This window comes from Beta vulgaris, chromosome 7 (genome assembly GCF_026745355.1).
Source record: "Beta vulgaris subsp. vulgaris cultivar EL10 chromosome 7, EL10.2, whole genome shotgun sequence".
In the NCBI taxonomy this organism is placed as follows: domain Eukaryota; kingdom Viridiplantae; phylum Streptophyta; class Magnoliopsida; order Caryophyllales; family Amaranthaceae; genus Beta; species Beta vulgaris.
The window spans coordinates 27,722,173-27,733,106 of NC_079208.1; the positions used below are offsets into that span (position 1 = coordinate 27,722,173).

Sequence of the window (10,934 nt, forward strand, 5' to 3'; positions counted from 1 at the left end):
AGTACGTACATAGTCTACGTGCTAAATGGTTAGAAACATGCTCTAGGGATGTTTTTAATTTGTAGTATCATGTATAGGACCTTGTAGTTCATATATATGATTTACTGAGATGGCTTTACATGTTATTTGCTTGTATGCTACATGTAAACTAAGAATATGTTTAAGTATGACTTGTTTGTATGGAAGTTTGATGCAAGCAACTAAGTTTAGTTTGGTATTAATTCGTGAGTGAATTAATGTAAGTAAATTGGAATCATGGATTCTTTGAGTTATCATTTATCTTATAAGAACCGAGGATCTTATTTGGTAATTTTGAGTTATACCTATATAAAGGTACAGTTTACTGTTGGCTAGGTTCAACAGGCAAGTTAGTAAGAATAAAAGAAGTTAAAAGAGTCTTGGATGCTAAGTTGTGAACACTTATTAATTCTAAGATTAAAAAGGAGTTTTGTGATGTTATGTGATTAGTTAGTTGTGAGTATTATGTGCTTGGTTGGTGTCAACACAAGTATAAAATGAATGCAACGTAAAGTGAAACGAGAATAGGTTATAGACTTTAGACTGGTGCACGTCTAGAGTTGGACACTAAGGGTTGGGTACATAGTCCGCCGTGATATGTATCTTCGAGGTTGGATTGATCACCATTCCTCTTTAGTTCAAAGGTTCCTCGATATCGCAGGTCATTCTGGTTTACGGAGTCATGACCGTATTTCCTATTTCAGTATAGTCAACTCGTCCCAATAACTATTCCATTTAAAGAAGAAATAAAAGTTAGAGTCTAGTTCAGTAAGAGTCATCTGCAGTTGTTATGTTATTATTATTTTATTCTACAGTTGTGTTGTAGTATCATGTTTAGGATTATTTTGTCTGATATGTAGTACTCAGCTTTGCTGATTACGTGCTTGTCTGTGTTTGTGATCATGGCTTTGCCTATTGATCCTGTGGTGATCCTTCGGGGGAGCAGAGTCAAGAAAGCATTGACATTACAGGTTCGAAGATGCATACCATTGGGGAATCTGGAATGGAGAGGCTTTTGTGACATTATAGTATTTAAGTTGTTTCTAGGAATTTATATTTTCAGACTTTAGCTTTAAGTTGGTGTGTTTCAGTTCAAACATTGTTTGACTCTTATTTTCATAAGTTTAATAAAGTTGGTTTTGTTTTAGAAAGTTTTCCGCTGCAAAATTCTGAGTAAGCCGAAACGTTTTCACACGGGCGATAATGCCTGGGTAATTCTCTAGATTTGTTATAAAAGTATTTTCTAGAAAGAGAGAATTATCGGGGTGTTACACATCACCACCTGAGAAACGTCATCACAATTAAACTCATCACCTGAGACATGTCGAAGATCTCATCAGCGGAAGCATCAATAATTCGCCGGGAAAAAGAGAAAGATGAGGGCGGAACCGAAGACAGTGTGACTTGAGGAGGAGGAGAGCAGTTGAAGCCTTGAGGGTGTGAGAGGAGGAGAAACATACTTGATTTCGTGGGAAATATTTAAAGCGGCTTTTTTTGCGCTATTTTCTTTTGGGTATGGGTAACGAATCATAGATTTGAAGTGGCCCATTTACTAAATAAGGGCAAAGTAATACATCGTTTTGTCGCCTAATAAAAGAATTGGGCAACCAAAACTTATTTTCGACGCCCAAATATGAATTTGGGCAACAACAAAAAGTTTAGTCGCCCCATAATGTACACTAGGGCAACAAAATCAACTCATCGCCCTTGTTTTCGATTATGGGCCACGAAATTTAGTTTTGTTGCCCTTAAGTTTCAAATCCGTCGCTCAAAACCTATTTTCTTGTAGTGAAACCTGCTCACGGTTAACTGTCAACCATACAGAAACATCGCTTTTTAATTCGTTCTAGCCCTTCAAAGCGCATGAATCTCTTAAAGTTTCTTAACCTGGGTCATTTGGAAAGAAAAGAGTGATATTATCTTTAATAATGCTTCATTCAATAATCATAGAGTCCTTCACAAAGCTGAATTTCTTTTTGAAGAATAGAATTTACGTACTGCGATTGATTCTTGTCAACTTGCAGGTACTCCCTTCACTTCACACATGCAAAACTCCGCGTCTTGCCATCCTCCCATCACTCCTGTTGCTTGGGTTCCGTCACTTCCATCCTTTTTCAAGCTCAATTTTGACGGCTCGATTTCCCATAACTCTGCTGGTGCTGGAATTATCAATGATAACAACCAAAGGGATCTCATAACTGCATAAGCTTATAATTTAGGATCTGCCCCAGTTTTTGTTCCCGAGGCACCGACTTTTCAAAAGGGTCTTCTCCTAGCTTTACAGCAGGGCATTCAACATATCCAAATCGAATATGATAATCTTTTAGCAATCAATGCGGTCAACAACAGTTGAAAAGCTCCTTGGCAAATTCAACTTATCATAGAAGATATTGAAATCCTTCTACTTTGTTTCAGTTCTTATCGCATTCAACACTTATATCGGTAAGCAAGCAAACTTGATGATTGGATAGCTAACATCGGTCATTTAGTTCAGCTTTCATTCAAAATTGATCATTGTATTAAACCCTTATAAATGACATTTTAAGTGTTACCTTCACAAGGACGGTCTGTAAAATATATGTTTTTTTACCTCTATTTAAAAAAAAAACCATTAAAGAATATACTAATCATCATACCAAAAAAAAGAAAGAAAAGAATATACTAATCCCAAAAAAAAAAAAAAAAAAACTAGTAGAGAAAAAGGGGGGCACCCTCGTAATTGCATTTCAATCCCAAACGCATATTTAACCCAAGAAAAACTTCAGACACCTTCAAAGGAAAAAAAATTCCAGATTTCTTCCTCCCTCCCTTTCTCAAACTCGGTAGAAATCCCAGCCCAACTCAGCACCGATCCGAGTTAACTGACTCCAGAGCCGATTTCCATGGCTTCGGAGCTGATCTTCAGAGGCCACGAAGAATCTCACCTGAAATCCGAACCATACTCACCCAAACCTCAAAAACCATGGTTCAACGTCACTCGTCCTATTCACTACCTTCTTCGCGAACAACGCATCGTCTTTCTCTTTCTCGGCATTGCCATTGCCACTCTCATTTTCTCTCTCCTCCCAATCTCAACAACAACAACAACAACAACCCGCGTTGGCAACAACTATAACAACATGCAGGAGTCAATCGGGGGAGAATCGTTCCTTAGCAGCGAGTCAACTCGTATGTTAAGTCACCGAGTTACGGATGGATTCCGATCTGGGAAAGTTCCGCTGGGGCTGAAACGAAAAGGCTTGCGGATAGTTGTGACTGGTGGGGCCGGGTTTGTCGGGTCACACCTTGTGGACCGTCTCATTGCGAGAGGTGATAGCGTCATTGTAGTGGATAATTTCTTCACTGGGAGGAAAGAGAATGTGATGCATCATTTTGGAAACCCTAGGTTTGAGTTGATCCGACACGACGTCGTTGAACCTTTGTTGTTAGAAGTTGATCAGATCTATCATTTGGCTTGCCCTGCTTCCCCTGTTCATTACAAGCACAACCCCGTCAAAACTATCATATCCTTTTTTTTTCCTTTCGTCTTCTTGTTTTTATGTCTTTTATTTGATTTTTTTATCTGGAAAAAATTAGGTGTGAAATTTGGTGCTTTTGAGTCTAAATTGATGTTTTTCATGCTAAAGTTTTTAATTGGGTGTTTTTTTTTTTGTTAAGTGAAAGAATTTGATTTTTTCGGGGTGCATTTCGTTTTCTGGGGAATTTTCTAAGAAAAGTGTGATTTTATCTTTCTGGGTAATTGATCATGTATGGAATTTTTCTTCTATAACTTTTCTTTGATTAGAACTGCATGTGGACCAGGTGTTCGACGTATTGCCTAAGAGAAAATTCTATGAATTTATGAAAGGATTTTTTTTAGTATACAGAACGGTCAGAGCCTTAAACAAAAGGAGAATTTGCTAGGTAATACCCGAGATGAACGAATTTTGTAAATCAAATTACTTTTTTTGTAATTATGATGTCCATTAATGTAGTCGTAGAAGTTAATTATACAGTCGTAGAATCTAAATATGCAGCAATAGTTAGTTGAACATACAATGGAAGATTTGAAATATGTATATGTGATTGGATCTCGGTTATTTGAAGTAGCATTGTAGCAATGTATTAAATGAATGTGAATTCTTAACTAGATGAATTAACAAGACAAATGTGGTGGGAACATTGAACATGCTAGGATTAGCAAAGAGAGTAGGTGCAAGGTTTCTTCTAACAAGTACCAGTGAAGTTTATGGTGACCCATTGGAGCACCCTCAGAAAGAGACTTACTGGGGCAACGTTAATCCCATTGGTACTCCTCTTTCTCTCTCCTCCTTAATTTCCTTGCATTATCACATGGTTTGTGCATAGTTTTCTCACAAAATATGTGACGTATAATATAAAGTTTTTGGGTTGTATTTATTGTAATTGCAAAACATGTGTCGATGTGATATGGGGAGCGTTATGAATTTTGTTCAAGGTTCAATTTTGTCATTTCACATGTACAGTACTCATAATACTTTCTTTGTTTGAAAATGCTTAGTGTGAGTTTATGCTCATACTCAACTCCAGAGTCAACTCTGCCACATCAATCCACTACTTTTTAATTTTAGAGACTCACTTCAGACTCGTTTTAAGTGGTTTAGAAATTTAACCTCTTGCATGATAGTCTTGGATGGAAACTTGAATTATCAAACCCATTCCAAAACTCTTACGGCTCGTTTGGTAATGAAATATAGTGTAAATGTGTAAAGAAGTTCTTATGTCAATGACCATGAAAATGGAACTTTATGACAAAACATGAGTTTTCCTTTATAAATTTCCATTACCACCTAATATCATATTCTCAAGTGGTAATGGATTATAATGAGTTTTTAGGAAGAAAATGGAAATTTTGAGATGAAGTAGCATTACCATAATAAAGACATTGAATTTGTAGTACAAATTTACACTAAAATGCATCACATTCCCACCATTTATGACCTCTTACCAAACGAGCCGTTAAAGTCTTTGCTCAAGACTGTCTCCTTCAGACTCCCAATATTCATACCCTTAGTAAACTCTTTCGAACACGCTTGCCTATACATAATTTTAACTACTAATATATTCTGAATTTGTTAATTTTAGAATTATAAAAAGTTGATATTGTGAAAATATTCATCGAGACGATTCTAACAAGATCCTACATGTTTATACTTTTTCGTATATAAAAATCACAAAACACTGTTATAGGATTTTATGTATTCTCTCAATCTATATTTACTTGTTACAGTACATTTTCTAAATGGAAAAGCAAACTATTATTCAGATTTTTTTTTACAAGTGTAGTTATGTACTTATGTCTAGTCTTATTAGATTCGATGTTTGATAATTTTTATTTGAATGGAATAAAAGATATTCACGTTTTTTTAAACTTTGCAAAATCTCTTCCGTTTCGTTTTAAAGGTAACAAATGCACTTTTACGTATATTGAGACGTTATTTTGACCAAAAATATCTATAATTACATATAAGTAAAAATTATAAAAATCACATTTTATGAAAATATGTCACAATACGAATTTGACAAGATTCCACCTGATTATGTTTTTCATTATGTATAAATTATAAATTTTAGTCAAAGTTTATAAAGTGCTTTTGTTGTATTTAATTCAGAGCGGAGGAAAGTAATAGCTGAATAAGGATGGAGGGAGTATTAAATTAGGAAGACATTTGAATGAAAATTTAGGTTAGCATAGACTTTATGAGCTTTGCTAGCTTGCGTGGGAAAGTAACAGAAACATATGCCACGTGGACCTATTGTTCGTTGAGTGGAAAAAAAGTACAAAGGCCACTTTTTTGGGGTTTTCCTGCTTTTTCCCCCACTTTTGGGGTTGTGGAATTAAGAGAAATGAGCCACGTGGTTGTTGGTGGTCTGAACATTTGTTTAGATCTGCTCAGATCTATCATGAAAAAACCCGTGATTTGCGGGACCACTAATCAAGGAGCTCTGTTTCTAGTCTCAAGCAAGTTGTACCTAAATGGGAGCAGAACTGAAATTCTTTGTTAAACAAAGAATTAGCAGCAGAATTCCAATAAGTAATACAAGTCATTTTCTTCCATTTGCCTAACATATTAGACTAGGGATCTTTATTGACTTGCTCACTATGGCTGAATGGCACATATCTTTTTTTTTTTTTTAATTTCATTTGGAGAGTTGTGGGTTCTAGATATTTTCACTTCTAAAAGAAAACTCTTGGTAGTACTTTTCTTAGAGTTGTGAAGTGGCTTTCATCTTGGTAAAGTAATTCTCATTAGAATTGTATGAACTATTGGTACTTGTGTAGGACACGGGTATTGTGCAAGTGTCTGACGTGAATTGTGCAAGTGTCATTTATATGGTGTAGTGTCGATAATTCAACACGGGTATTTGAGGTTTAATGAAGAGTTAAGAGTTATATAGGTACGAATAATGATGCACCTATCACATTGGAAAATATACTTTTAAGTCAGTAATTTGTATGAAATAGCTTCACATTAACATACGGTGAGAACCAGGGAGGGGGGATATTCTAGGGATGGTGACTCATTACTTGTAGGAAAGTATCTTTTTAATGTATTGAATATTTGTAGTGTGAGGCAGTCGTCTCACCTAGGAGTCTAGTACTTCTTTGTTCATTAGTAGAATGCGAAAATATTAATTTTTTTTGGATGTGTTGGGGTTGGGTGACGTGGAGCTAATAGATTTTTTCTGGAAAGTATTTGTGTTCCTGCATTTGGTGTAGATCGTGGAGTTAGTAGCTAATAATATTTTTAATTAAAAAAAATATTCGTAAGAATTGTGGTGGACGTGTTTTAGGTGTTCGAAGTTGTTATGATGAGGGAAAGCGTACGGCAGAGACATTGGCCATGGACTACCACCGAGGCGCTGATGTCGAGGTCGGTACTGACTCAATTAATTAAATATTTTTGAGATCCAGCAACTAATCAGTGATCTATTTTATAATTATACTTTGGGCAACTTCTTGTTTTCTAATGTTTGTCATTCTATACAGGTGAGAATTGCTAGGATTTTCAACACTTATGGGCCTCGGATGTGCATTGATGATGGTCGCGTTGTTAGCAACTTTGTTGCACAGGTAACAAGAAAATTACATGCTTCTCTTTTAGTAGATAAGTAGATTACACTTATTTAGTACTGTGTCTGAACTTGGTTTGCTTCTAAATTTAACTGAGACATATTTCAGGCGCTGAGGAAAGTTCCCATGACTGTTTATGGTGATGGTAAGCAGACCAGGAGTTTCCAGTTTGTTTCTGACTTGGTAAGTTTTTCTCTTTGATTGCAGCCGGTTGTTCTTTACCTTTCATTAGCACAGCTTGGTAATTACAATGAGTTTCTTTTTACTATATGTTTGATGATTTGTTGTAGAGTGGTATCTTGATATGCTAAGCATCTTCTTTTACAAGGGTTCATTTTAATGATTAAGCCATAGTTTACTACTGCTTTCGTTTCTTTTTAATTGCCACATTGTGTTATGCACAAGAGTCTAGGCAATGTGGAGGGTTCTTTTTGACCCATTTAGGCTCCGTTTGATAAGGCGTAAAACATTTTTATGAAAAATTAGTTTCCTCTATATTCAATTTTACATTGTTTGGTTTGCAAAGTAGTATAAAACTATTTTCCCTAGGAGTAAAATTGCTCTATCAATGATAGAAAATTATTTTCCCTTCCTTTTCCTTATCTCTATTGTACACTCCTCTTACTAACTCCTTACTTTTCCTTTCATTTTTCTTATATAGAACTAAATAATGAAAAATTAATTTTGGAATTGTTTTTTTCTTTGTAAATTGTTTTCCATGAAATCATTTTACAATGAAAATGTCTTAAAACCAAGCAAATGAAGCCTTAATGTAAAATATGGGGTAAAAGTAAAAAAAAAAGAGTACTTTTTGGTGGAATAAAAGGAAAACAAATACTATATCCGTTCCGTTTAATAGTTACACTCTCACTTTCGACACTACTTACAAATTTTGCTTTGACTATCATTTGTGATTTATAATTATGTAAAAATATAGTCATGTGGGGTCTTGTTTGATTCGTCCCGATATGTACATTTATATCGACTTTTTACAAATACAAAATTAGAGATATAAAGTTCAAAGGAGTGAATCGGAATGCGTGAAAAGTGTAATTGTAAGTGTGTAACTATTAAAAATAAAACGGTGGTAGTATGATAGTATTAATTTTTGGCGGATCAATTACCCCCAAATAAGGATAGTTTAAACAATATAGCAATTAAAAATAAACAAAAATTTAAGAAAAAATGTAGCAATTAGAAAAAACGGAGGGAGTAGATGGTGGGTTGATCCCATGTGAAATGGCATCTATACTTGCAGAAAATGGTTTTACTAGTACAACTTTTATGCTTGTAGTGGTTGTGACGAACTGGTGAACTGGTGATGCCTGGTTATGTTGCGTAAAAGTGAAGTCTATAAGATCAAAGCTAGTAATGCGTAAATAGTTTACCTAACTGTTATCGATCTTTTATTAATGTATGTTGGGATGGAAAGTTAATGGTAATAACTGAGAATCAATTGTGGATTGGAAAAAAATAATATTCGGGTGAATTTAAGAATTAATTGTAGTTGTTTCTACTTTGTTCTTCAACAACAAAAAGAAACAAATGTTGAACATTTGTCAAATGCATGGCTGAGCTTTGAAGCGAGCCATCTCAATAATAATAATAAAGTTGCGCCCTTTATGGAGATAACTTACTTAACATAAGAAAAGGGTCCCCAATGTTATATAATTTTATTGCATTTGTAGGTTTCAACAGAAGGATTTGCCTTATTTTGTGCTTAAATAGTTCTGCGCACTGAATATGGTGATCTATAGCACTAGTATTTTATGTTGCACTTGCACATGGTCCCCAATCAATACAACCTTTGCCTGTACGTTTATCTGTAATGAGTTTGTCCTTTTTCCTACATCAAGTAGTTGAAATTAATAGTGAAGTTTGATGAAAAAAAATATCTTAAGTTGCCGTGCGTTTTACTTTAAAATGTTCTACTTTAATCTAATTTTTAAACATCTGGGATTTTTACTAGATATTTATGTAATCTGTTTTTGAATAACAGGTTGAGGGTCTAATGCGCCTTATGGAAGGTGAACATGTGGGTCCTTTTAATCTAGGGAACCCTGGTGAATTTACCATGCTTGAACTTGCCAAGGTACTCTGTCAAATTCTTTTCTTTGTCACATTTTTTATCGTTATATAATTCTCGTTGTCGGTGTTAGTTTCTATCAAAATTTTCAAACTTCGGGTCGTTGTCGCTGTTCCACTTTGAGGACTCTTCACCAACCTTCGGACCACCTTGAATGTCCTATGCCCTTTATTGCATTTGTCCTCTCCAGAAAGATGTCCTACCATGTACTGCTACTAATATGTAGTAGGTGTATTTACGTGGTTTGAGTTCAAATTGTTGAGCTTTAATAGTTGCGTCTTCCGCAGTGTGAACATGGAAAAGTAAAAGTCTTGTTTACCATGTAGAAAATATAAGTGGTAGCTAATATATGGGTGATGAACAAGTGCCAAACCCATCCTCCATCATACATGGAGGACCTCTTGACCTATCTTTTTAATCTTCTTACCGAAACTGCCCCTCCATGTAGGGTGGATTCTCTTTACTAGAAAAAACAAAATTTGAGTTTCAGGGTTCACTAGGTCCAATCAAAGTTTAAACATAAGGTGAAACAGAATTGATTAGGTCCTTGAGGTGTAATAAGTTCAGTTCAGTAATAATTTCAGTTCATATGAAGGAAACGCACCCTTAGTTTAAAAACCATATTATATATATTCATAATATTTGAAAAAAAAAATCCAATATTAGAGATAGATGTATGCAAGCCTCCCCTCCCCCAAGATTCAACCTGTTCTCGTTTCAAACATGCATTTGGTTGTTTTTCAGGTGGTCCAGGAAACAATAGATCCAAATGCAAAGATAGAATTTAAACCTAACACAGAGGATGATCCCCACAAGAGGAAGCCTGACATCTCTAAGGCGAAAGAGTTGCTCGGCTGGGAGCCTAAGATCGCACTTCGAAAAGGTCTACCTATGATGGTTTCCGACTTCAGGCAGCGTATTTTTGGTGACCAGAAGGGAGGAGATACCACCGCGTTCTAAGATCTCTTCGACTTTTGTGTCTTTAGGAGCGATTCTGGCACAAAAAGATCTCGGCTCCATTTCTCCCCTAACTATCTCTCTACTGTATACCATCGCAAGGCTCGAGTAGTATCTCAAGGCTCAAGTAGTTGCAGATTTGGCCCCCAATTGGTTTCCTTTTCTCAGAGTATAGATATGTAGAGTTTATATAGCCTTCAGCGTTTATATTATATATTGTCCTATTTTTGTTCCTTTTTGCTGATATTCATGTAGACGCTGCATTACTATTCAGTATCCAGTTTATTTACATCTCTGGCAGGTTATTCTTTAATGGGTAATAATAACATAAATCGATTATAGTTAGTTACGAGTATATTTTATTTTTGGTGCACTGTTCTTTCTCTGTTCCCCTACCTTCCTTCAACCTAACATTTTGTCGTTGATGCGATTGTAGCCATTAATTGTTGATAAATTTTTTGACCGATGGTATATTTTCAAGAAATTTGGAATAGAGTTCCAGTCAACCCGACTTTGCATCACGTCCACAAACAAAATGGTTGATTAAGATTGATGAGCTTAATTAGGTGAAGGCTTCTCCTGAACTGTCAATTCTAACACAGATCTAAGAGTTTCAGATCTAATTTTATCATTACTTGTAAAAGTGATATGTGTGCATTATATAAAGCTTGGATATACGTCTTAAAGTGAGATGTCAAAATAGCATATCACTAGGGCAAATATGTCTTTTTGCATAAAAGACAAATGCCAAGGTGGAGCATGTGAGTTTTGGACTTTGGT

At 35.3% G+C, this 10,934-nt stretch overlaps 1 protein-coding gene across 1 annotated transcript; it reads left to right on the top strand.

The window, feature by feature from the left end:
• The first annotated feature begins 2,764 nt into the window (after positions 1–2,764).
• Positions 2,765–10,499, top strand: LOC104899089 (UDP-glucuronic acid decarboxylase 2). The gene is made up of 7 exons (XM_057390693.1): positions 2,765–3,526; positions 4,164–4,306; positions 6,832–6,911; positions 7,028–7,111; positions 7,220–7,294; positions 9,111–9,203; positions 9,942–10,499. The coding sequence occupies exons 1-7, from the start codon at positions 2,901–2,903 to the stop codon at positions 10,155–10,157; spliced, it is 1,317 nt and encodes a 438-aa protein (XP_057246676.1). The 5' UTR covers positions 2,765–2,900; the 3' UTR covers positions 10,158–10,499.
• Positions 10,500–10,934: the final 435 nt, after the last annotated feature.